At 38.6% G+C, this 27,743-nt stretch overlaps 1 protein-coding gene across 1 annotated transcript; it reads left to right on the top strand.

The window, feature by feature from the left end:
- The first annotated feature begins 226 nt into the window (after positions 1–226).
- LOC129370911 (glucocorticoid-induced transcript 1 protein) lies at positions 227–27,242 on the top strand. The gene is given in 10 exon segments (XM_055047187.1): positions 227–369; positions 517–547; positions 549–900; positions 6,811–6,962; positions 16,297–16,386; positions 19,051–19,185; positions 20,308–20,445; positions 22,941–23,133; positions 23,642–23,762; positions 24,391–27,242. Coding segments are annotated over 10 exon segments (1,536 nt in total). The 5' UTR covers positions 227–352; the 3' UTR covers positions 24,698–27,242.
- Positions 27,243–27,743: the final 501 nt, after the last annotated feature.

Raw genomic sequence — 27,743 nt, 5'->3', positions numbered from 1 at the left:
AAACACTTCTGAATAAAGTTTAAAAAGGATTAAAAACTTTACACATTTTATTGGATTTTATTTTCTTAAAATAAAAACCCTGAAAAATGTGTAACATCATGTAGTTTTGATTGGTTGAAAGTAACCCAATCACTGATCTTACTGTACACGGCGACTGACCAATCAGAACCCAAGGGACTCGTAGCGAAGGCCCGCCCACTTTCGCCAGCCAGTAGTCGGGCTGAAAAACTGTCAAGTGAGTGAACAGGATGGGGACGGCTTGAGAGCAGCAAAAACACGTAAAAAATGTAACGAGAAGTTGTAAAACAACTTTAAAAGTTATCCCTGCCATGTTCGGAGTTTATCACAGCACATGTTAGTACCCTACAGGTAAGTTTGCTTCAGAATAAGTCATGTCGGATCGTTTTTTACCCTCCTAAAAAGCAGGAGTTGAGAAGTTTTAAAGGAAGCTAATGTTTTTCGCTAGCAGGCTGGTGTTTATCTCAGTAGTCCTCCAACCTTCTCCTCCTCTTCTAGAGAAGCAGCAGCCTTGGGCAGTGCGTGTTTCCCCCCCTGCGATAAGAGTAAGCGGCCAGTTTCGGAGGATGTCAGCGCCCAGTAACTCCCTCCAGCAGCCGAGGGTGAGGCGCAGCAATGCGGGCTCCCCGGGCTCGTTCACCCAGAGCGGCAGCAGCTGCAGCCGCTTGCACCCCATCCGCGCCACCGTGCCTTACCAGCTCCTGCGTGGGGGTCCGAGCAGCCCCACACGGCCGCAAACCCTGCACGGAGGAGCAGCAACCAGCCGGGTCTCGAGCAGCAGTCCCCCCTCCAGTCCTCCGCTCACTGCAGGAAGTACAAAGCAAAGAGTGTCACCCGAAAATAAGGAGGCTTCTTGTCCCCCAGACTCTCCAGGGTCAAAAGGTAAAACCAAAAGAAGGTTTTATATACTTCACTACACACATAAATGATATATCGCCACGTGTGGTCGCCTAAGAGTTTGTCATTGTGCTTTCTGTTGTTACTGTTATGTAATTAAGAGTGGAAAGTGAGCATGTGTGTCAACATTTCAGGGTTGGATTTAGGAGCATGTGGGCCCCTGGGCTAGAGTCAGTCCTACAGGCCTACGCACACACACTTTCTTTCAGGAATGCAGATTGCACTATTGTTGATTATTAGGTACACATCGGTGTTTGGGACTGGTTGCAATGCAGTGCTCTACTGCTCTATTGAAGATTGGAGGAAAATATTCCCTTGATGTCACTTTTTAAAAATTAATTTGGTTAAGGTAGCACATCGCCACTATATAAAGAGTCAAGACAGTGGGGAAAAACCAAAAAAAGTTTGTGGAGAGTAGAGAAACTCAGTGTCTATAAAGATAATAACATCACAAAGAACCGCCATCTTTGTAGTCAAGCACAGTGCAAGTGTAGCTGAACCACGGCTTCAAGACCAACAAAAAGAAAATGCACTTAATAGTGTCTAAGAAAAACATATATCAACAAAATCGCTGCATGAGACAGAGAAACATGTCATGGAAACATGACAGATGATGTGGAGAAGCTGCCTCCGGTTTACTGTGACATAGTTAACGACCTAGTGAGGAGCTCCTACACCATGGATGCCAACAATCAATGTTTAAACAGATTTGTAAAAGACGTGCAAACTCTTCAGGTAAATAACAAGATTCTGGTTACTGGCAGAGAAACTACATGTAACATGCATGTAGGCTACATGTCCGTCTTAGCTAGCAGCTAAAAGCTACATTAGCTAAGATAATTTGGCTAGTTTCGTAGTACAGTAAATATCACTATTTATCTTGGTGCTACACAAAAATTTGTAGAGTGTTCAAAAATTGGAATCGAGTAATCGATGAGCTAGCTCTGAGCTTATAGCTAGTTTATTGTTGTCATAGCAACTGTCATGGAGGTTACACATACCTACCAACATGGCTGTCAGCTACATACTTTCCGGAAATGTGGCGTCACATGAGAACTGTGTACATTGTCCGCTTAAAACTTATTTTAGTGACATAGTTTGGACTCCATCCAGCAGAGGGCGCCGCTGGTCATCCTCAGGCAAAGCCGGTGATACAGAAACAAAGATGGCGGCAATACCAGAACTGGAAAGAGAAATATTCCAAACGCAGTCCAGTGTGGGATGGAATATTTTGCAGTTCTGTTTTGAAATATAAACACTCGAGAAACTCCTTAAGTTTCACTTGAGGAGCATCATGAGGAATTTAACTCTTTATGTTTAGGAAAGACGGTCGGCCATCTTCATACAAGAGAAAGCAGAAATTTGTAAGAATGTGGCTGCTTATTAATTAATAATTAGTAAATTAATAAAAGGAAACAACTTTATATGAACTCATTAATCGATAACTTGCGCTCCTATTCAAAATGTTATAACAAACTACAACTCCCACATCTAGCCTAGTAGCTAAAACATTGACCAATGTCCTAGAGGTTTTTCAGACAAAAACATATTCGTCCACTCAAAGAAAACTTCTGATGATAATAACATTGTTGCATCACTTTTGTGATTATCTGTATGCTGAAAATACGACTCACAATGTCACAGTAAAGTTGCTGATTCTTAATTGAAAGCTTGCTATTATTGTCTATGGAAACATACATTGTAAAAGTTGGTGTTTACAAAGTGTTAACTCATTAAAAATTTAGATTTTGTGCACAGGACTTTGCTAATAATTTTGTAACATGTGGAAACATCATCTAAAAGCCTGGAAAAAGCATTTTTTCCACGCACAGCTCTGCATTCATGATGTGGTTAGAAGAAGTTCTGTAAATCCATTTCTGGGAGGAAGAAGAGAAAGGACCTCGTGGCAGAGAGACATGCTGCCACTTGCAATCTGTCCAGTTCATTCCCTGCAGAAACACGGCTGAGGGAATGTTAGCTAATGACTGGTATCACTGGAAAGGGCAGAAACAGAACTCCCCAGTTTGTTCTGCAGGATATTAGAAAATCATGTGTTTGCAATTCTATTGTGTGTCATTAATAGGGTACAAACAGGGTTCCCACATGGTCTGGAATACGAGTTAGGGATTATTACCATAATTATAGTCTGGAAAAATGTGGAAAATTAGAATATACAAAGATATTTTTATTTCCAGACTTCGTTCCTTTCATTTATCTATTTGATTATCTGTTCTTCATGTGCCTGTCAAACTTTTTTTGTTCTTTTAGTTGTTTTTGCAGATTTCGTACTAATATCTGGTACAAAATCAGCATCTGGCCTTACCAACCACAATGACTATTTGAGAATATTTGGATATGAGTTAAGACAGCATTTATTTTTTCTTTGGGATGTATAAAGTGTTTTTGAATCAAATCAGCTGATAGTTTTACCTACACTGGTTCTACACTTTTCTCAGTGCAGGTCTCTGTGGTGTATCTGCTTGTGAAGTGCTTTGCATTCTTTGTTTCTTTGAACGGGATGACCTCCAGCCTTGATGGCCAGCCTGCCATGCAGCACAGGAAGCAGAGTCCCTTCAATAACAACTCTGAAGTCACATTTGCCAGGCAAGATGAATATGAGCTAGCCATGTTCGGCTAGCGCTTGGTGTTGATTTCCTACTCTAGCTGCATGCCGCACATTCCTCAATCCTTCAAAAGAGATGACCTCTAACCCCAGCTGGTTGTTCATGTCGGTTGTGATGGAGGAGGATAGGTTTTCCTAAATGAATGTGAACTCCAGACACTCAAAAGGCCAATCAGCACAGATGTTATGGCTATTTTTTGCACTGCATTCAGAGGATTAGGAAGGTCCTGCTTTCTAGATGCATCGACGGTTTCATGTTAACTTGTTGTGACCTTTTAGGTTCACCAGCATGACGTGATTTCACCACACTGTTTACTGCTCACAGTCAAAATGTTGCTTCTGCTAAAACAGCTCAACTTAAACCTTTAAATTCACAGATATCCAATTCTGTGGAACTAAGCTATCGAAGTTAGTTTTTATTTCTGTTCTAATAATATTTTTATAAAAGATTTAATTTGTTAGTGTAAATATTGTCTTTACCAAACAAAATGTTTGCTGGTTATACACAATATCATTTTCATATTGGGACTGTTGCAATAAGCAATAAATCAGTTTATTACATAATAAAATAAAATAATTTCAGTAATTTCCATTAGCATGATTTAGCAGTTTTCTCTTTCTACCAAAAACTGGATGATGAAATTCTTCAGTCTGGTGTTTTGGTCCCAATTTGCCAGTTTCTGAAGGTCAATTTGGTTCATAATTCAATTTATTTGTTGTTTCTGTTTTGTATATTTGTTTTAATATTTAAAATGTCTTCCAGCTCCAGTGTTAAATGTCTGTTGGAGTGTAACGCTTATTGATTCTTGCATTATTATGCCATGACCATCATGTTACTGGAAAGTGGTCTCAAAGCATCAGTGCCATCGTTTATTGCAATAACTGTTGGAGCAATTTATTGTCCAGCAAAATTAGTTTTTGTGACATTCCTACTTAAAATTAATGTTCACATTTGTAGGATTTGTCTTCGAAGGAACTACTGTATCAGAAAATGCATCGCAAGGTGTTTGCATCCTTTAAAAAGTACGGCCTTAAAACGTCCTTACATTTGTTTAAGAAATGCAAGTTGGCCTTAAATATGTTTATCAGGTCTTAAATTTTGTTGCTTACTTTCCTACATTCTGTGTAGTTTAATTTTCTTGCTGAATCTTTTCTGTCAGGTGAACGATTGTGTTGCACACAGACATTTTTATGCTGTTCTGTAACTTGGAAGTGATTGTGGCTACTGCTAATTGGTCTGTCATGCACCCTTGCTAGCCAGTTAGCTAAATATTTTTGTATCTAACAATGTCATGTAAAATTTATTGCCAGTTGGCGGTACAACAATCATCTGTTGCCAACAAAGTCGATGACGATCTGTAATTTTTCTTCTTGGACTCCAGGAATGAAATGAATTATTGAATTATGTGCTTCAAACAATGGAGTGGCAAAGTTTTTACTTTTATTATGTAAAATAGAAATACAGCTGTGGCTTCACTGATGCTAGTTTGGGGAAACTGGCATTATCTGTGAAAGAAACAATGATGTAAAAATATTAAGAAAAATAAGTTAAAAAAAATAAAAAAGGATTTTTTAGTGCTAGTTTGAATGAGAAAGGATACCTTAAATAACTGCATGTCAGTTTATTTTAAGAATTATGGAGATAAACGGTCATAAAACACTGGAAGTTTGACTTGCACTGCATATGTTGTTTAAAAACTTTGTATAACCAACTGCACCATTTTGTAAGTGGAAATTTTGGGCACAAAGTTTTAAAAAGCTTCAGTATAATGTTAGCATATGCTACATCATTTCATGGTATAAAAAGTTTGAAAAGCACTGGATAAATATGATCAAACTTTGGTGTCATAATGAATTCTGGGAAATGCCTCGGGTTCTGTTTGTGACCCCAGGTGAAGCGTGAATCTAAATGCCGACTGATTTTTGTTTAGTGATCCTCAGATCGAGCGAAGTTCTGGGAATTGTTTTCAGTTGTTGTCAGGATGAATCCTTGTGAAAACCCACAGGAAACTGCTGACCACATGTTTGTTTTTACATTTTCTTCTGCCTCTCAGTTAATAAAGCCAAACACCTAAAACCCTGGAAATGTCCTGTTCACGTTAAAATCCAACATGAAACTTTTCCTTCAAAGCCACTTTCTTACTACTGGAATCAGCAGATGGACTTCTTTGATGTCTCGACTTCTTTCACTGTTTCCTTTTTTCTCTCATAAGGAGATTATTGTAGTCTGGTGAATGGGAAGGAGGGAGTTAGTGGGGGAATGGAAAATAACCACAATCCCAGTTCAGGGAGCGATGGCTTCGCTTATATCAATATTGATGGAAAATCAGCCTGGTTCCCTTGTCTGCAATGCTTCAGGGAATTTTACTGTAGCCCAGTAAGCTTACTTAGGCAATACCTTTGGGTGGGTAGCCTTGTGTGTTTTATGAACAAAGAACAACAATGACTGGCTGTGCAGCTCCACGAGGGAAGGGGCGCCTCATGTAGATGGTTTAGTCTGTGTGTGTTTTGTGTATGTGTGAAAGGCCTTTGCCTTGGCTCCTCTGGCAAGAAGTAAAACAAATGCACACATCTCCCACCTATGATTCTGCCCTTCAGCATTTGACGTCAAAACGAAGCAGCTTAATTGCAGTAATTACACACCTGAATGGTTTCATTTAGGTCAGCGAACACGTTTCACTGCAGCCTCAGATAGTCTAGTGGTTATTTTGGATTTGCATGTTTTGTTGTGTCCTGTTTGGTCTTCCATTGCGTGTCTCTGCAGGATTGTTGTGTGGATGCAGGCAGTTTTGATGTGTGGTGGCTTATGAGCTCTTTATGTGGGTGGTGTGTGTTTAACTGCTCCAGGTCACAGCAGATTGCTCCCATAACACCAGATACTCCTGCTCACCCTTTGGCTTCTTCCTTTCTTCCTTTCTTTCTTTGTTTTTTGTTTGTTTCTTTCTCTCTTTCTTTCTGTCCTTCTGTCTGTCTCTCTTTCTTTCTCTCTTCCTTCATTTTTGGAAGGGTGTTAATGTAATTTATTTTGTGTTGAATTTTCTGTTACATAATTTGTGATACTATGTCGATTATTTATTGAAAATAAATTCTTAAAATCTCTCTCACTCTCTCATGTGGTTGATCATCTTTGAGGGTCGAACTCCTAAATTCCTAAAAACACGAGGAACTGAAATAACGTCACTCACGCAAGAACCAACTGAGAACTTGTGAAGTTTTTTTGTGTTGCGTTTAGATGGTGTGTTAAAGCAAATGTTTCCTGTCCTGCTTCACAGCGGAAAGATCCAAACTGCAGGTGCGGAGCTCCAGTGCCATTCGGAGAGCGTCTTCCTTGGACGCCATCACCGGACCTTACCTCACTGGCCAGTGGCCTCGGGACTCCGGCCACGCGCCGTACCCTTCCTGTATGAAAGACAAAGCCACGCAGGTACACACCACTCAAACCACAGCAGAGTCCAGCTCAAACCGGCTGTTTACTGGAACTACCACACACCTTTCAGCTGGAATCACCAACATTATTTAGATAATAGAAGGATTTTTATAACTTTCTACATTTTCATTCAATTCCTTCACTGCAAAAACACAAAAGTGTAAATGTCTTAACACATTTGAAATAAGACAAGCTAAATTAAAAGCAACTTTTCAGGAGATTTGTTTTAGGTAAATAATTCCTCAATACTGATGAGAAAGTTCAAGTTTCACTGGCAGATAAATTAACTTACAATATGGGAAAAATGCCTTGTTATAAGCGAAATAATCAGTTGCTGCAAGTAGAACTTTTTCACTAATATTAAGGAATTATTTACCTGAAACAAGCCTCTATATTACTAAAAATTACATGTAAGTTAATGTTGGCTTATTTCAAGTTTACTGAGATATTTATATTAGAAACTAGACCAAAATTACTTGGTAAGACTTTGAGTTTTTGTAGTGTTTGCATTTGGTACATCTTCTTTGTAAACTATATGACTTGGGTCAAACATTTTGAGTAGGGCAGAAATGATTAATTGGATTAATCATGATGAATCGATTACTGAAATAATTGTCATGTAATTTAGTTATTGATTAAACTGGAATATACAAACAAAAAATAGCTAATTAGGCAAAAGTTGTTTAATTTTCCTATATAAAAACTGGATAATTTATTTGCAACTATTAATGTATTTCTAATTTTGTATTAAAGAAGTTTTAACTCAACTTTTATTTGATTGTAGCCATCTTACATCATTCAAATCGAGTTTATTGCTTTTTTTATTAGTTTTGTTCCTCTGTTTTTAAACTGTATGACTCGGGTCAAACATTTTGGGCCTTTCAACAGTTTGCTGGAAATCTGGCCAATTCCTCCTGAAATAAGTTGTGCAAACAAGTCAGGTTTCCTTCTCTGACTCCAGAGATCACAGGTTAATTAGTCCTGAAACTGTTTTTGTCTGAATGTCGTTACTAATTTAGTCGTTTGCTTTGGGTCATTGTCCATTTGAAAGGCCCATTTGTGCACAAACTTTAGCTGTTTCAGTATTTTCAAATGATGTTCGTTCCTCCTGATACCATTTATTTCGTGAAGTGCAACACAAAACGTCACAGTCGTAAAATCCTGTTGACGACCTTCTCCCTTTTCCTCCAATTGTGGCAAAAGTCATTATGGCCACTTGAATTTTAGCTCCATCCTACCACAGGACAAATCTCTGGAAAGAAAGGCCTTGATCCTGGAGTGCTTTGTAAATTGTAATTTAACTTTTATGCTGGTTTTGAAGTGATGTTCTCTTTCAGCCCAAAAGGCTTCAGGTTTCAGTTCCTTCTCGTTCCATCGTTAGCCAGGATCTTCATGAAGTCCAGTCCTATTCCTGAACTGTCTGGATATTACCTTTTAATTTTTTACTTGAAATTATTTGAAGAAATGAAACTGGCATCTTAAATCTTATTGATTCTGATTCTGTTCAACAAAATTGGGGGAATCAAAAATATTGATGTTTTACTCTGTTCCAAATTAAATGTCTTAACTTGTATCTTCAAAGAGTCGTTCTGGGTCCGGTTTTATGGCTGGTTCTGACTGTCTTTCATGACTTGACAATATCTGGGCAGCAAAGACGATATTTCATACTAGCATCAGTTGTTGACAAGCACTGCTGATCCACATCATTTGCTTCTGCTGCTCATCTTTGCATCTCTGGCTGGTCAGAAAGTCTTGGCAGGGAGATGTTGGAGTAGGGGATAAGAGCTCATCATCATTACGATTGATGGAAGAGAGGGTTAGGAGCTCTTTGGTCCTGCCCTCCTCTGGCTTTGGGGTCAGAGTTCAGGTATTACTTTAGCTTTTGAGATGCTCACGAATTAGCTGCTCCCAGTTGTAAAAAAACTAAACAAAAGTGATCACCTATCCGACTACCTAAAGCTTCCTAAACCAGACGGAATAACTGTCCAAAATGTTTGGATTCAGTTTGTTAAGGATGAAATAAAAGTATTTTTTCTAAATTATTGGCTGACAACCAAAGAAATTTCATATTGTATTGATCTTCCAGAATTGATTAGTCTATTTTCCTGGTGTTTGTTGCCATAGACCCTCCATATCCATGCATCGGTTTACATTTAGCCTGATTTCACTGTTGCTTGGCAGCTCCCGCATGATTATCCAGTTTCAGAAAGAGCTTAATTTCTGAAGGACCGGGGCTCGTTGTGGGCTTGTGTTATGAAAGAATATTGAATATGTATGATTTGCAAGAGGGCAGCTTTCCCTATTGCTACCAGAAGCCTTTCATGTGACTGAATAAAGACCGCCAAGCCTAATTTACATGGGCTTCGTCCCTTTACCCCTCATTTGCCTTGCGTTTCTTTGTTTGTACTCTGAGGAAGTGGTGGGGGGGCTGGTGAGATTTCTCAAAGTGGCTATGTGCAAAGTAAACACATCTAATTACAGGGTTCCTGTCTGGATCTGGAAAGTATGGAAAATCAGTTTGACAATTATCAAAGAGAGGATAAAAATGCCGAGAAAGATCTCGGCATGCTGTTATCTCGTCGTCTTCATGCCTTTTTGGCTCTTGGAGATGTTGAGCCTGTCCTGTCCGGGTGAGATCAGCTCATAACAGTCTGACTCACTCAGACCTGTGAATGATGGAAAACATTTGTAATGCCAGTAAAAATCATCATGTGAAAAAATGCGACACACTTCACCGTCCCAGAACGATTTGGTGTTTGTACCCACTTAAGGAATAGTCATAGACCACTTCCTGTTTGCAAGTTCTGCCTGAGCCCATCTCTTTTTTCATAAGACGACAGCAGAAAGCAGCAGACAAAAGGTCCCTCCTCTCCTTTGTTTTGCATTGCACCAGTTGAAGACGGCCTCTCCTTTGAGCTGTAATGCGGCTCTGCATGGAGGTGAAGTTGTTTGCACCTGTCCCCCAGGCGAGGCGAGGAGAATTCCCACTGCTTACCACCTGGCCCTCATGGCTGCCTGCCTTTTGTGTGGGAGTTGAGGAGCAGAGGGTCCATACATATGCTAATCGCGCTTCCAGGATATGTCTGCAAACCCTAGACCCTGCGGTTACAGAGCACAGAGAATCCGTATGAAGATTAAAGCTCTGGCACACCAATTCACACACAAGAAAGGCAGGCTGATCAAACAGTTTGTGTAGCCTGACATTTTACATTATTAGTTATATACGAGCACAAGCCACAGATCGCCAGGAGCCGTTTCCACTGAACATGTATGCAAGTCTTTGACAAAAAAACACGATATCGCAATTTCAGTGATCCATTTAATAAGGGCGCGTCCAGGCCAGTTGTGTTTAGTCCGCTTTGTTCGAACCACACTTGTCTGGAAAGTCCTGTTGGTTTGTGTGAATGACCAAAAGGGTTGTTATAAATGATTATTTTAGTAATCTAGTATTCTGTTGATCATTCTGATGCATAATCAAACGAAATATTGGGAAGTTCTACCATAACAGCAGTATTACTACTGGATGTTTTCATGTTTGAGCATCTCTAACAATAACTTGTCTGTGGTTTAGAAAATGAACCTGTAACAATAATAGCTCACTTTCTAAGTTAACATGAAGAAAATTTATACAAAAATCTGAAATTATGTCCAATTTAATCATAAAGAGGCGGGTCACAAAGACTACTCCAGTTTTTCATTCTTCAGTCAATTTAACAGATGAACTCTGACCTTGTCCAGCCATGTTAGCCACAGGATTTGACACCTTTGTTGGTCACACACAGAAAAACATCGACCATGTATGTACCCCCACGATGCGCTGCGTCACTCATTTGTTGAGACTGGGATGATATGAAATTTATTTTCTCATTCGTCCGTAAAGCTACACTTACATTAAGCATCAACAACAGAGCAGCAGCCCTCCATGTTCATCCCGCTCACATGTATAAATGCACCCGCTGCGCACTTCACCGCCGTTCGCTCTGAACACCAGGCAGCTCAGCCAGCGGTTCCAAATGCAGGAAGCGGATCACATTGAAGGGCATTCTGGGTACATACAACCAAAACAAAAGCTGGAGTCAAGGCCTGGCGTGAAAAATGACTCGTGGTTTTTTCTCAAAGATGAGAGAAATCCTGCAACTGGATATTTAAAATGTCTTCACGTTCCTGTGTTAAATGTTCATTAGAATTCAAAGTTTATTGATTTTTGAGAATGTGTTATTATGCAATTATTACCATAGTATTACCTCAAAATGGTCTCAAAACAACAATGTTAACATTTATTGCAATAATTACTGGGATAGTAATTTGTTAGCAAATTACCAGCAAAATTTGTTATTGTGACAGGCCTCATGACAAATGTTTGATGCCAGTTGTTGCTGCCAAAGTCGACACGAACGATTATTCGGCTTAAGAGTCATTATATATATATTTTTTTTTAAAGCTATCTGCATTTAGTATTAAAATTGGTTTAATGACATAAACCAAATAGTTACAATGGAATATGGCTTAAAATCACCAATAATTTATGTAGATAATCTTGTGAATACCTCAAATCTAATTTCTGAATGTGTGTGATTAATTTAAGGTCAAAATGTTATTTATTTTGGACAACAAATTGTAATTGGTAATGGAACTAAAATCCTGGTTTCGGATATGACAGTAGTTTGGCATTTTCTGATGCATCGTTTAGACCAATGCACAAAACTACAAGTAATTTACTACTTTTTAGAAAGAAAAGTGACTGTAAAACATTCAGATCAACAATTTAGTGGCTAAACCAACACGTCATATAAAAACTCCCACCAGAGGATAGCAGCAGGACTCTGCATGCATGTCTCTGTGTGCAATCTAAACAAAACAGCCCAGATTCCACTGTGATTCAATTGAAGCCCAGTCATTATTTCCTGCTTTGGAGCTGAGCTGGATTCTTGAGGATGTTGTCGGCATGTAACCCTTTGGGTGGGAATCACAATAGGAAGCGAGCTGCAGACTATGAGTTTTATCTGTGCAGCATTGCATTATCAGGCACAACACCTGGCACGCTTCTCTGTGCACAAGGCACACAAGCTAAGGCTGCAGCTTCAACAGACCGCATTGCTCGTCTCAGGTGAATAAAAGCGGCCGCCTGTGATAATCTGTTGTTGGCAGTGGAAATGTAGTCAATAGAAAATTATTGTAACTTTTTTTTTTTGTAATTTAAACTAAGACTGGGGTTTAAGGAGAACCTTAAATGACCAGTGTTTTTTTCCCTCTGCTTCTAAAAAAAAAAAAGAAAGCCCAAACTCAATAAGTTAATGTTTCATGTTGCCATTATCACAGTTGATTAGCACTGTGCCATTACCTAGCAACCACAGCCAAGCTCCAGCACTTTTGGTCAGCTGGTTTTACCGCTGTATGCGCTGTACAATGGCTGCTGGAAAAGAGAATGGACTTGTTGTTGACTTACAATTCAGAAACCACTTGCTGCATTATCGTTGATTGTGCAGAAGGCTCTACTTTTGCTTTTCAAAGAAGTTGTGTAATTGCACATCTGTTTGCAGCCATTTTTATGTGTGAGTGTGAACGTTGAGTTGAGGGTGTGGCCAGCCGCAGATCATTTGGATTTAAAGGACAAGAAGTCCGAAACTTTGATTTTAGTGTGTACAACGGAGCCCTATAAAATCACATCATCTAGGAATGATTTTAGACAATGTAATGATGCCTTACCACATGTGCCTGCTTGACTTCTTTTAAAACAAATTTTGTGATAAATTTAAATAAAAATGCAAACAGTGGAACCAAAAACCTCAAGATTCTCACTTTACTGGTGTCTTGTTAAAAAAGTTGAAACTTTTCTTCTTGCTTGAAGTTTACTGTCAAAAACGTAAACATACACAAAGAGTTTTACATGGGAATAGAGGAACAGAGATAAATGAATAAAATAAGCACAAACAACTATTAAAACAACAATAGAGAGCTTGTGAGAATAACATAAATTTAACACTTTAAGCAATGCAGCAGTGTTCTGCCTCTAGAGGAAAGCGACAGTAAATCATAATGTTCTCAGTTCTGGTTTAAGACACCAATAGTTTTTGCACATGTCAGGTTTTCTCACTGATTTCTTTTTCCTAATGTTGGTCAAGGCTCAGACAGGATTTTGGATAAGTTGCAGCTACCTGATTGGTTTTTCCAGCGACTGCTCTATAGACCATCACAATTATCTAACCTGCATTTGAGCTTCATGACCAGGAGTTGGTAGGAAACCCTTTTCTCTGGCATTGTTGCAAAGATAACTGATTTAGTATCACACGTCTTGTGGTTGGTAAAACCGGGCCCATTTTTTAAAATTAGGCTCTGGAGACAAATTAGGAAGTTGCATGTCATCTGGCAAGATGTTGCTGACATATATATATATATATATATATATATATATATATATATATATATAATATATATATATATATATATATATATATATTATATATATATATATATATATATATAGTGAAGTATTCAACTGCAGCAGGTACATCGTTTAAATCTTAACAAATAAATCTAATACAACACCGCTAGAAATATTGCTGTGATTTTTGTCATGAAATAAATATTTATTACATGGTAAAAACTACCTTTGTTATTATATTTGTACTAAAAACATTCGTTGACTCATTATTTTAAGACAGTTGTTAAAAGCAACATGTGGCTCCAGTTTGCAGCCTGCAAATCTATACAGATGCTTCAAATCTTCAGAGTTGTTTAAATCATTAAAATTTATGCCTTGTGTTAAAGCTGCATTTCTGATGCAGTTCACCAGTGAAACTGTATTTTTTCCCCCAGCAGTGAACTGTGTGAAGCCACTGTGCCCTTTCTAGCCATTTGCATGGGGTAAGAACAGATTCGGCTGCAGCTTCCAGTTCCTGAATGTTTGGCAGAAACTTCAAACTGCACAAGTCATTCCAGAGGCCATGGACGAAATGTTAATGCTAAAGGCTAGTTACACATCTGCCATCCAGCGCGGCCAAGCACAGAGGTCCCTTTTTACGAGAGCACAAGCATCCATTTAATAAGTGTCCTTTCCTGGGGGGAACCATGGCCAGCGCGCCGGCTCACACAACTCCATGGGTGTTCGTCATTATTCACAGGGCGATATTCCATATCACCCTGCGCTGTTTAGAGAAAGAAGATGTTGTTTGCACGGAGCCGAGCTTAAGGCAGGGCGAAGGCGGTGACATTTACGATGTGTTGCGCCGCTGTGCTCGTGTTGTCGGAGCGGACCCGGCGCTGATAGACACAATCAGGGGGAAGTATGTGGTTTCTGCAGGCCTATGAAAGATCCGCTCCCTGCTTCTGGTTTTGCATTATTTTACATAATTTAACCGTTGCTTATTTCTTTCAGCAGAGGTCGAAAAGGCGAGTTCATCGAGACAGAACTGTCTCTATGCTCTCTAGGAGTAAAATCCCATTTATCAGCTGATTTTCTGTAATCATCTACAAACATCTCAATGTTTATTGCTTGGCTCATTCGGCTTTGATAAGCCTGCAGTTGTAACTAGAGTAATTTCTGGATTTGTATTGCTGAGGGTGAAAGAACAGAAAGTCGGGAACTTTATGTCACCTTTAACGAACAGAGATGTCTTCATGGCAAGTAAGCACGAATGCTCTTTGATTCTTAAGTGTTTTTGTTCGGAGTGTTTTTCCTGTCAGAAGACAAATATGTGAGCTCAGTGTCTTGCAACACAGTTTGGTACAACTCGGCTTCGCAGTAGGAAAAAAAGGAAAAAGTTTTTGTTGTTTAGGAAATTTTTTCCTCAGGGATGGTATCCCATGACTGCTGTACTTATTTTCACTGATTTCAGGTATGCAGCTTTATTTTGAAACACACACCACTTGCTAAGTGCTTTCAGATGGGTTTTTCTGAACATTTTAGACTCTTTGAGTTTATTTTTTTGTTGAAATGGAGTTTCTGTCGGAGGCCTTTAATCAGGGGGAGTACAAAGTGCGGCGCATGGGCCATTTGCAGGCCTCCGAAAGGTTCTCTAAATGGTCCACATTTGGTGGTTCGTGTAAATTGAACTTTTTACAATATTTTGGGTAAGATTATGATGATTATGGTAAATTAAACAGTCTTAAAATGCAAAACTTTAGGTGCGAAGCAAAAGTATTCATCTGTTATTAATCACATTTTTTCTTTGCTTTTTTATTTTCGTAGTAAGCAGAACCACAAATATCCAAACTTTTACTTGAATGGAGACTTATGAACAGAACGGGATCCACAGCCTCTTGTTTTTGCTGAAAAGTGTACAAAATTATTATTTTCTATACCAAAAAACAAACTTAAAATGCAGATTTATCATCAAAAATCTAACAGCTTTCATTAAAATATTGCATATCTATGGTGTTGTTGAAAAAATGTAAAAAAAATAAAATGCAATTATATTTAAATTTAATCTTAAGGTGTTTAGTTAGCTGATTCTAATTTTCTGAGACACTGAATGTTGGGTTTTCATTATATATAAGCGGTAATTTATGAAAATTATGAGTCACAAAAGCTTGATCACTCGATGTGCATTAATTATATGAGTTCCACTTTCTAAGATGACTGGTGAAAAATATTGCACTTTTGCACAATATTGAAGTTTTTTGTGGTGTTCTGGTAGATTTCAAACCGGTGCAGCTGTAAACATTTTTTCTTTGGGTTTATGAGTATTTGAATTTTGCATTTCATGTACAGGCAGTTAAGTCAAATGTGAACAAGTCTTTTTGTTTACTTTCACCCAGATGCAGAAACATGCACTCCACCCATTTTGAATTGCACAAACAAGCATTCAAATCTATTGGTCTGTTCTGCAGAAAAGGTGCAACTTAGTGGGAACAACAGATGTGCAAGACGTTTCTGTAACATTTTAGTAACACGAGCTGTCCGCACATCCTTAAAAAAACTCATGTAGGTACAAATTAAGGCCTTAAAATGTCTGAAATTCATTTAAGAAAATGGAAGTCAGTCTTAAATATATTAATCATGGTTCTAAAATTTGGTTTGACTGGATTATTGCAGTTCTTTTTAATTATTCTTAAAATTATTTCTGCAAGGTAAAAGTTGCAGAGGCGGTTTGTAACTCAAGCTTTCAAGCTAGATACTTAGCTATTTTTGTTGCATCTATCTCAAGTAATTTAATGCAAATGTATCATCAACAGTGTGGACATTTGTTTTTGCCACCGGGTCACATATATTGTATGTTTATAGAGTTGACAGCCTAAATTTTGTTCAAGTTGGCATTAAAAAAGGTCTTTAAAAAGTCTTAATTTTGACTTGATTCCATGTAATGTTCTTTGTTTTGTTTGTCTTTCTCAGACTCCAGGTCTCTGGATCGACGAAGCTGCTGAACTGGGAAGTCCTCACCAGCGATCAGCGTCGTGGGGGAGCGCAGACCATCTGAAAGAGGTACTTTCTCCTTCTTCAACCCCCCAGATGATCCGGTCACTGCTGCTGCTCACAGCTAACGCGTCATTATATCCACACAGCTGGCTAAAGAAAATGTTTCTGTCATTCTTGAGGTTCTTCATTTACTTAAAGTGTGTTTTTATTTGTCAGAGTCTGAGGTCAGCCTAAATATTACCCTCCTTAAAGTCGGTTTCCACTCCTGTCTATCTGCTGGCCTTGGCGGCCCATCCAGCCGACCACATGGACTCCATGCCTCCAGACCACAGGCTAAATTTATCCTCCTCTGTTCTCCGCAAGGCTGCACTGTGTGAATCTCATCATGTCTGTTGTTTTTCAGACAGTATAGAGGATCCACACTGAAGGAGGGCAGAGGATACAGCTGCGTTTTAAAACCAGCAGATCTTTTTTTTTTCTTTCTGCAGAGCTCCACTTTCGTTCCACACTGCAAAAATATAAACTCTTACCAAATATGTTTGGTCTAATTCTCAGTACACTTGGAAGACAATTTGAAAAGACAAATAACTTTACAGCACAATGTTGCTCAGTTTAAGTGAATAATTCCTGAAAAAGCACTAGTTCACTGGTGGATTATTTCACTTATAGCAAAACATTTTCCTATTTTTTATGAGTGAAATAATCTGATCGAGAACTTTTTAGGTAAAAATAAGAAATCATTCACTTAAAACAAGCTGAAAAGTTACTTATAGTTTAGTTTTGTCTTACTTCAAGTTACTAAAAATTAAACCAAACATATTTGGTAAGATTTTGTATTTTTTGCAGTGTACAGTCAAGAGCGTTCCCTGATCTCTAACCTTGCACTGCAAAAACACAAAATCTCACCAAATTGTTTTGATCTAATTTCTTAGTACACTTCAAAAAAAGGCAAAAATAACTTAGAAATAACTTCAGCAGGGCACTGCTTGGTTTAAGTAAATTATTCCTTTAATATTTATTAAAAACGTATTAGTTTTATTTCACTTCTAACATGGAAAAAATGTCTTGTTATAAGTGAAATAAATTTTCAGTAGAATTAGTGTTTTCAAAATAAAAAATAAGGAATAATTTACTTAAACCAAGCTCACATATTTTATTGAAAAGTTCCCAGTTAGTTAGTATTTCCAGTGCACTAAAAAAACTAGATAGAAAATACTATTTACGTGCATGAAGTCAGTAGTAGCGCCAGTTTAGCTGTAATTAAGCAAAGTGTCAGAGCAACACAGCAGGTATAAAACAAGTTATGAAACCTTTTATGAAATGCATCTGCAGCAGCGTCTGGCCTCCTGCTACATAAATCACCTTTAAGCACACCTCTGACTGTATAACTTGACCTGCCTGGAAAATGTTGTGTTCACTGTTCTGCAGAACAACTTGGCCTAGAAATCAATAGCTCAGCACAGCTAAGATTACACCGGGCTGCCTGGACTTGTCATTATCGACTGCTTCCACTAAGCGAGCGCAGGGAGCAGGATTCCTGCTCTCTAACCTCTGCAATTTAACGAGTGGGAGGACGTCTCTTTGTTGACAGTGTTGCCTGGAGTACAAGATCTGCGCTGAAGAACCACACCTTTGTCTGCACAGCACAACTGTGTCTGTTGGTCTTACAAAGGGTATCCTGTTTTTTCGCTGTTACTCAGCCAGATGTAGCAACACCCACTGACCCAACTCATTTCATCAGCAGGCTGATTCTGGAAGTGTTGCAGCAACTTTCAACCAGGCCTGTTGCAATAAGCAATAAATCACATGATCAGTTTAAGCAATGATTTATTATCTTTCTCTTTTCTCTCTTTTCCTATCAAAAACTGGACGATAAAAGTCTTCACCTTTTTCAACTATCTTTTTCTTAAAAGCAATTTTGTTAACAGAGACTTCATAATTAATTTTGTTGTTTTGTTTGTTTATTCTGGATATTTAAAATGTCTTCCAGTTCCAGCTTTAAATGTTCATTAGAATCTAAAATTTACTGATCTTTTAGTTTGGTTTTTTTGCATTATTATGTCATTATTACCATTATATTACTTAAGAATTGCCTCAAAACAACAATATTTTTGTCTATTGCATGAACTTCTCAAGAAATTTTGATGCTGTGGCAGGGCTGCGTTTAAGTCAGGTTTGTTTTAGTAAATCTTTTCAGAAGAATGCAAAAGTCCCGTCCCATTTTATTAAACAATAATTGTGACGATTAATCAAATAAAACATTTTCATTTAACCCGTTAAGCCTGTTTGACACAATATTTGAAACATGACTAAAAGATGTAAATAATTAAATCATTTTTTGAATAAGAAAACAAAGATTTAATTGAACATTAACAGAAAAGCAGCGACAGTAAAGAAATACATCAACTGTAGCAAAATAAATTCTTCACTGATCCTAAATATTTGGATGCGTGTTGTGCACCAATTTATCGACGCTGATTTTCTTAATTTTGGGAGATCGGATGATACTTGCAGACCGGCCCATCAGTCTGCATGTTTTCAGTGAACAATCGTCACCCACTGCTGCCAACCCAACAAGTTTCTTCTACATTTAGCAACATTTCAGACAGAAATCAGAGTCGTCAGGTCAGGCTTGTTGAACATCAGTAATGGGCCAGAAAACTGCAGTCGCTGTGACGTTTATCACCGTGTTTCATGTTGGTTTACTGGCTCCGTCTGTTTCACTTTCAGCAGATCGCTAAGCTGCGCCTGCAGCTGCAGCGCAGCAAACAGGTGACCAGGCAGAGCAAAGACAGGGAGCAGAGCTCTCTGCAGCTGCAGCAGCTGCCGCCGCCGCAGCAGCACAGCGCCGCGTGCCAATCACAGGTAAGCTCTCATGTCACGCTTGTAGTCATGCTCTGTTGGGCTGAAAACATTATCATTAACTCAACGTGGTGATGCAAGATTTTACACAGGAATGATAAGGGAGCCAAACTATAACACAGCTGCTGGAGATTAGAAAACTAAACAATTCAGTGTAGCTGCATTTTACACCTTTAAATGCATATTTAAACTTTCATCAAGTATAATACATACTGTCTACATTTACTGGTATGTTGTTTAGATTTGTGTGTTAATTGAGTGTCATGCAGGATGCGTTAACTTTTCCTAAACAGGAGAAGTTTGAGGTCAAACGGAGGCAGAGGAGAGGGAATGTGTCTGGGCATGTCTTCCTCTGAGCTGCAGCTCATTCATCAACTGAGAGCCAGGAGAAGAGATGCTGAGCTGCAGCACACACGCAGCACACACGCAGCATTGAAACTGATGCTTCTGACCACAGCTCTGTTCTGTTTAGCTGAAAACGCGTCTCTGCAAAAAAGCATTTCTGGTTGAATTTCTAAACCAAAACTAACTTGCAAGTAGCTTTTCAGCAACATATAGGAGGTTTATTTGAGTAATTCCTTAATTAAAAAGCACTACTGATTATTTCACTTATAACAAGACATTTTTTCAATTTTATAAATGAAAAACCTGCAAGTGAAACTAATTATTTTTTATCTGTATTAAGGAATTATTTACTTAATACAGGCTCCTCTACTTGTAAGTTTGTTTTGTCTCATTTGGATTAGAAACTTAGGTAGGATTTTGTGTTTTGCAGTGTTGTGGTTGCATCTGGTGCAAATAGCTATTTGCACCAGATATTTCTGGTGCAAATATCTTAGTACATTTGGGGGAAAAAAAGACTCAATAGTAACTTTTAAGCAAAATATTGGAGCTTGGTTTAAGTCAATAATTCCTTTAAAATGTATCTAAAAAGTACTATTTCCACTGGTAGATTATATTTATCTGTAACAATATTTTTTCATGTTGCAAGTTAAATAATCTGCCAGTGGAACTAATACTTTTTTATCAATATTAAATAAATTATTGTGCTGAGAAGTTACTTTTGTCTTATTTAAAGATGTCTAAATCATTAATTCACCTTCAAAAAGTGTTGTTTCTTTGCAGTACAAGGGAACTTCTTCAACTTTAACGTCAAACCCGATGCCCAAGTCGCTGATCTGCAGAGTGCCGAGCAGCGTGGAGGGAATCAACCATGAGCTGGAAAACGTTTTCATACGAGACGACTGGGAGCACGGCCTGCAGGTACAGCATCTGGCATGTCACCGTTCACACGACCTCAGTGAAGTCCTGCAAAGTTTATTATCTGACTAATTTAGCTGTTGTGATTCAGTCATTAAATAGGAATGCTCACCATGCAAAGCCTGCAAAACAAAAATACTGCAAATGGCATTTTGAGACCAATTTTAGGACCTGAATCATGAGGGGAAAACTCTTAAAGTTGTGATTCAATCCTGCATCTGCCCCTTTTCTACAAACTGTTATGAACCTGACAGGAAATGTCCGATTTGAAAGACATTTAGTCCTCAACCACACCTGAGATGGGAATGTTTGTAAGAAAAGAGCATGTGCAGCGGCGCCTTGGGTTATAAAATATGTAACTTTTTTACATATTTGAAAAACTGTCACCATGTTGTGACAGTTTGTTATAAGACAAGTAATCCGTGAAAACATTGATCTCCTCCACCTCCTTCCTGACAACCAGGAGGAGGGTCTCAGCGCTGTCAATCATCCTCATGCACTCACTGCTAAATGTGGTAATGTTGGAGAAACAACTAGCGTTCATTCGCCGTTGTCTGTAGCCATGCTAACTAGCTTTAGAATTCATAACCGAAAGGAAGGAGAAACAGATGGGGATGTGCAACGCCACAATGAGAGTGATTGACAGCGCTAAGACTGTCAATCAGTTCGATTTTTTTTCACGGATTATCTGTCAGTTATCTCTTTTATTTTTTTTATAAAAGTAACATGCTGTAGCTTTAGGAGGAGTTCTGCAGAGACGACTTATTGCACCTGGATGCCTTTTGTTCTTCTCCTGCTTTAAAATGTCTACAAAAAGACATAGTTTAATCTCAGTTAATTGCTTAGACTATAACTTTTTCCTTGGGTTCATTTGACTTAATGAAGTTATTTTCATCCAACATTAAAATTGGTCTGATCTGAAATATCAAAGTGTGATTAAAAAAAGCAAAACAGAAGACATATATAAGGAGAAAATACTTTTTCACACCATTGTGCAGGTAAGTTCAGTCGTAACCAAACCAATCTTTGCTCCGTTTGTCAGTTATTGATTTGGTAATTAAATGTGTATCAGTTTTGTCTTGGACCTCTGAAGGAATCATCTCCATTTTGCCTTTTACGAAAGCAATCATTGCATAAACTAAACATTTAAAGGCTTTACTGAGAAAAGTCATGGAACTACTATTAAACTTGTTAGCTATGCTCAGGATTTGTTAAATTTGTGCAAAAACAAGCTTGTAAAGTCAGTTCCTGCATATATTTGTACAGTGTGAGAGTCCACTTGTTTAGAAGCCTGTAAATCAGCCCTGATACGAGGTTGTAAACCTCGGCAGGGCTGCGACGCTCCACACCCACATGGCTCAAACACCAAACAAACACACGCTAGCCTGCAGATTTACAGCTTGCTGTGCACTCTGCCTTCCTTTTGCTCGCTCTTGTCAGTCAGCTGAGCCAAAGCTCAACACAATTCACATCCTGCTGTTCTTCAGTACCATCTGGTCTGCTGTTTGCTTCTGCAGTTGCCCTTTTGACAAACACATCACAGGGCTCTTAATTGGAGATGTTTTAAGATTTAGGGCATTTTAGATGGCACTTTGAGTTTAATGTGACGTCATCCAAAGAGAGACGTTTCACCTGAAGTCCCTCCATCTGTTGGCATCGGTACTCGAAGAACCCAGGTCCAAATGAGGAAGTTCTCTGTCTTCCTACATTCACAAACAGATGATTTCTCACCTGGGATGTCCATTCACGATTTATTAGATTCAAATTTGTTCCAGCTTCAAATTGCTAAATTTAAAATGTCCGCTTAGAACATGTGCCAAATTTGGCCCGCTTTAGGCTTTTGTGGCCTTCAGATTACATCGATGAGTCCCTAAAGTTTCACAAATACACAAAATTCACACAAAAGTGGTGCATCTAATGCATCCCTCTAATATACCGGCAATGAAAAACACCAGCCAGAATGATTTGGACACATCTTGCGCTCCATGCTCCTCCACACAGACTCTGAATGTAAACCAGACGCGTTTGATGTGAACGCACCATCAGCGAACTGTGATCGATACGACGATTCATAAAAAGTCACATTTAATATCACACATTTGCGCAAAGATCATAAAAATTCCTTGCAAATATTTAGAAATTAGCGCCTTAAAAATCAGTCCAAACGAAACATTTTGGACTGATTGGTCGGTGGAATTAAGTGTTTCAAAGATTTTATCTTCATTTTTAAATGTTTCTGTTCTGCAGTCTCGTTTGTTATATTTTATAAATGTCTAAGTTTAATCGTGAGGAAACCACAATTGTCATTTTATTCAGTGAGTATTAAATACAGCAAACACAAAATAATGTTACAATCCTATGATTTTTTAATTTTATTTCACCTTTCCTGTCATGGAAAGATGGCCGACCCTCTGTGGACAAGAGAAAATGGCCGCTTTGCAATCAATCTCTAGATTAACCCAATAATGGATAATTTGTGCCACCTGGTTTCCTCTCAGGCCATGGAGGCGGTGGACGGCCGCCGCCCGCCCTTCCCTCCGAACCGCTACAGCAGCAGCGGCGGTGACACGCGGGACACCGACACGCAGGCCCCGTCCAGCGGCGAGTCGAGCCCGTCGCCCCGACCCAGCAGCTCCGACCACCTTCACTCCCACGACGGAAGTCCCTGTTCTGCTGAGGAGATCGATAAAGGTTTGCTCTGAGTTAAACTGACGATAGCTTGTTGTGCTGCTGTTCTGAAATAAAGTCGTCCAATTTTATTGATTCAACAAGGACAAATTGTTTTGCACGTTTGCTGCATTAGAGGAAAGGAGTCTAGTTTCCCAATTCTCATCTACACACAGTTATAGGAACAAGATTTGGGTCAGTTGCTGTCAAAACACTCGCTAATATTTAGCCAAATTCAATAAATTAAACAAAAGCTGATTCCTCTGCAGGATAAACCTGTTAGTTATAAAATGATGAATACTTAATGCTTAACATTGTAAGAAAATGACGTTGGTAATAATTTAACCCTCGTTAAAACTTGTATTGCTGTTGATCTGCGGTTGGGGCCACAAACGGGCTCAGGCAGCACTTTGGACAGCCCTGCACTACATGCAACACATGAATCATGAAGACTCTGTTTGACAAATCAAGCAAATGGAAATGATTGATTATCGTGCGATGAGTTGATCGCCGTGCGTTGCTTCGTTTTCAGACAGCGGGTGCAGCTCTCCTCTTCCCAAGTTCGCCACTTCGCCCAAACCAAACAACAGCTACATGTTCAAACGGGAACCTCCAGAGGGATGCGAGAGGGTCAAAGTGTTTGATGAGCTGGTGTAAGTACCATCATGATGCGCTTCCTTTATTACAGAGTTTTAACGTGTATTTAGAAGAAAAACAACTTCATTATGAAGGTGTGGCAGATTTCATTTTGTCATGGCATTGCGCCGCAATTACATGCAGAAGAAACAGGAAAACATGAGACATTTTCCCAAGATACAAGAGAAATAATTTGCCAATTTAACAAGCACTTTTTCATCAGTATTAAGCAATTATTTGCTTAAATCAAGCTCCTATAACTTTTGTCTGATGTGCAATAAGATATTTACTAGAAACTCTGCAAAATATTTTGTAAGACTCTGAGCTTTGGATGTAAATAAAACTGTTTTATTTTAAATGAATATGAATATATATATATCTGTAAAGTTTGGCTTAATTACTGCTTTGAATAGTCTTTTAAGCAAATTGTCTTGTTTTAACAGTCTTTATACTCCAGTTAATGATTAATTGATTACTAAATTAGTTGCCAATTATTTCAATAATTGATTAATCATGATTAACACGATTAATTGTTAGTCATTTGTTAATTGCACAAAATCTGGAATTTTTCCACATTTGTTTTATAAATTTGCTGCGAACAAATGGAGGCCGTCGTAATTTGAGAGTAACTTCTGTCCTTTTCAGATCTGGCAAATCAAAAGGCTTCCCTCTGTTCTCGTGTCCTGACAAAAACAAGGTGAACTTCATCCCCAGAGGCTCGGCCTTCTGCCCCGTCAAGCTCCTCTGCTCCTCCCTGTTCTCCCCCATCAGCCCCAGCTTTCATGCCAGCAGCAGCCTCACAACTCAGCCCGCAGCGCCGCCAGCTACGTTTTCGTCCTCCGCAGACCTGAGCGGCGGCGGCGGCCTGAGTGCTGAGTCAGGAGACGGCTCGGCACATGTAGTCCTCACCAGCTGGTCCTCAGGTATTCATGACCAAACCACCTACAAATAAAACATTGCATCTAGGCTGGTGGTTTGGCTTAAAAACAAAAAGGAAAAAAAAAATGACAACAAAAAAATTGCACTCTGATAATCCTAACATTAGCCAGCAGGGGGCGCCCTCGGCCTGAAAATGGATTCCTGTTTGAGGATGATACTTGATGTTTGGGCATTGTTGCTGACCGCTCTCCTCCCATCACTAACCTAACCCACCATGGTCACATATAGCAGGAAATCCTTTGCTTATTCTGCAATAAATAGAGCTAAATAATTAAATTATATGTAGCCTTGGCAGTCTTATCAAGATAAAAACAAATAAAAATTAAAAAAAGAAAAAAATCCAGAATTGTAACCATGCAATATCAGCAGAAAATGCATTGTGTTCATGTTATTATCCAGCTGTTCAGTGTTGAAGCTAAAACACAAATGGGATTTCTTATAATTTAACCCATTTTGGCTCTAAAGGGCACAAGACATTTTTATTGTTATTATTTCTGACATGTATGTTTGAATGTACTTGTTGCGTTTTGTTGATGAGAAGCAGCAGTACTCGTTGAGTGCAGGTTTGTTTTTCTTTAAGGCCAGGCCTAAACCATGGCAACAGGACGAGCTGAGCACAAAATGCAAAAATGCGAGCTGTTGAATCAGTGACCAAGAAACCACAAAACACACGACCTTCCTATCGCCTTCGTATTGGCCCCAGAGACTGTTGGCAGTAACTCAGGTCGTTTAGCAGCGAACGGTGCTGATTGGGGGCCGTCCTGCCATTCCTCAGAGCTTATAGTCATTTTTGTTTTCCGTTCCCAGGAAGCGTAGGTTTGAATCAGACCCAATATTTTAGGTTTTGACATTAAAACCAGTTCCAGGTGCCCACGACACATTCCACAACGAGCCGCACGACTTACTTTAATTCCCAAGCCGTTTTGATTTGTCTGGAGCATTTTGCAGCTACGTAACAATTATATTAAACACGAACCAAAGCAAACTACAAAACGGCACAGAGCCCGTCGTATCCGGGATATCAGGGCGACTTTTGTGCCAGAATGTTTGTGTGTTTTTCATTTTTGTAAAGTGATTCAGTGTCATGAGGCTCTGGGTCATTTTGCCCCTTTCAGGACTGGAATCCTCACTTTATGCCTGCAAATAAACTGTTGCTTTAAAATGAAAATAAATCTCAGTTATAACAAGATTTTCTTTGAAAATCTTTGCTATATTTTGCCATGTTTAATAAATTAAAAAAGGCTGATTTTGGTACATTAAAATTGGCTTTCCCGTTAAAAAAAGTGCTTGAATAAATGTGATTTTCTATTGTAAGAAAATTACATCAGCAATAATTTTATGTTGATTTAAAATGAAATGTCTCCATCGGGTCAAACTTGGACTGATTTTGCTGCACAAAATCAGTCTAAGGGCCACAAATGGCCCCCGCCCCGCACTTTGGACACCCCTGGTTTAGATGGATATTGTCATTTCTGCTCCTGTTCATGGATAGTATTAATTTCTATCCATAAAATGGCTGCAATCAGAATGATTTGTAGTAGTTGAGCACATAATCGTGTTCTAGCTGCTTTTAGGTTAATCTGGAAACTTCGTCATGTCAAACTCTAGAAAATCTAGTTTTCTGACTCTAAAACATTCCTGAGGCCAAAGCTGCACATGTGGTGCATCAGACAGAATTTAAAATGCATAGAAAAGAAAAACAAATGTTGCTAAATATTGCTAAAAAAAATTCTTGAAGAAAAGAATGAATTCCTGTTCTAGACGGCTTCAATCAAAGAGGTGCATTTTAAAATTCTTTACCTGCTTTATTATTTCATCTAAACACTGATTGTGATTTATTTGTAGCATTCTTTCATTTTGGTTTTGTGGCTTTAAATAAATCCTGTTTGGGTCAAAATTGGCAGATTTGACCTTGACTGACCTTCTGAGAGTTTATGAAGTTTATTAGAGTTTTCCTAATAATAATAATAATAATAATTTAGTACTTTTCCTTATATTAGGCTATCAGGGGATTATTAAAATAAAAATAAGAATAAAAAAGGGGCAAAAACGACCAGTGCTCAACATAAAACCATTGCTGCATAATTTGGGAAACATACAAACTTTTTTTTTTTGCTTAAGCACTTAATTGGAAAGGAAACGATAATCACTGTTCTGTGCTGTATTCAAGTTTGTTACTTAAAACAATCAGAAGAATGTGCAATTGATTTTTATTTAGCAGAAAAACGACACTAGTTTGTTTTATAGTTTGGGCTCCATAAAGCAAAGCGCCCGTTTCACGTCTGCTGAGTTCCCAGCACGTTTTAGAGACATTAAAGCAGAAATGTCTCTAAATGTTCATATGCTGACGACTCCCTGTTGAGATTTGTCTAGATAGCGACCGATTCCTCAAAAATAAAATCCTTTCTGCAACTTCAAAATCTTGGACCGTATCCATTCAGTGTGCCGAACGTTTAAAGAAGTAAGTTGCCAGTGTTGGCGATGATGAATTGATTCTCCTGTGTTTTACATGTTTTTGTGTAGATCTTGTTTTTTTCAATAAAGGAAACAGAAAATCCTTTTTGAATTGATATGTCTTCTCTTTTTAAAGGGCATTGAGACACACATGGACAAACAGCATTCAGTAACATCTCACATGTAGAGGCTGAGGTAAAGTTAAGGCTCTTCATCAAGTCGATATCATGATGGAAAATCAAAACAACATGAAGCTTCAAGAGGCAAAACGGTTCTCATCTGTAAATATCTTAGGGCTGGTGTGTCAAACGTAAGGCTCGGGGGCCAAATCCGGCCCGCCGTAGCTTTTTATGTGGGCCTCTTTACTCCAAACAGACGCATAAATAGAAACTTTAGTGCTCAAATGTTACGTTATCAATCAAATCACAGTTTTTAAAAAGAAATCTGTAAAATTATATCAGTCCCTGCAGTTTTTTGAGATTTAACAATTTACGCAAAATCAACAGATCCCTGCATGTTTTATGGTCATGCATAATTATTAGTTTAATGCAAATTTTGTGCAAAAATGTTCAGAAACATTTAAGAGTATAGCTGTGCTTCCATTT

The sequence above is a fragment of the Poeciliopsis prolifica genome, unplaced genomic scaffold (genome assembly GCF_027474105.1).
Source record: "Poeciliopsis prolifica strain line A6 unplaced genomic scaffold, Auburn_PproV2 SCAFFOLD025, whole genome shotgun sequence".
Taxonomy (NCBI): domain Eukaryota; kingdom Metazoa; phylum Chordata; class Actinopteri; order Cyprinodontiformes; family Poeciliidae; genus Poeciliopsis; species Poeciliopsis prolifica.
The sequence above is the reverse complement of the archived record's forward strand: the minus strand, read 5'-3'. Positions and strand labels throughout refer to the sequence as shown.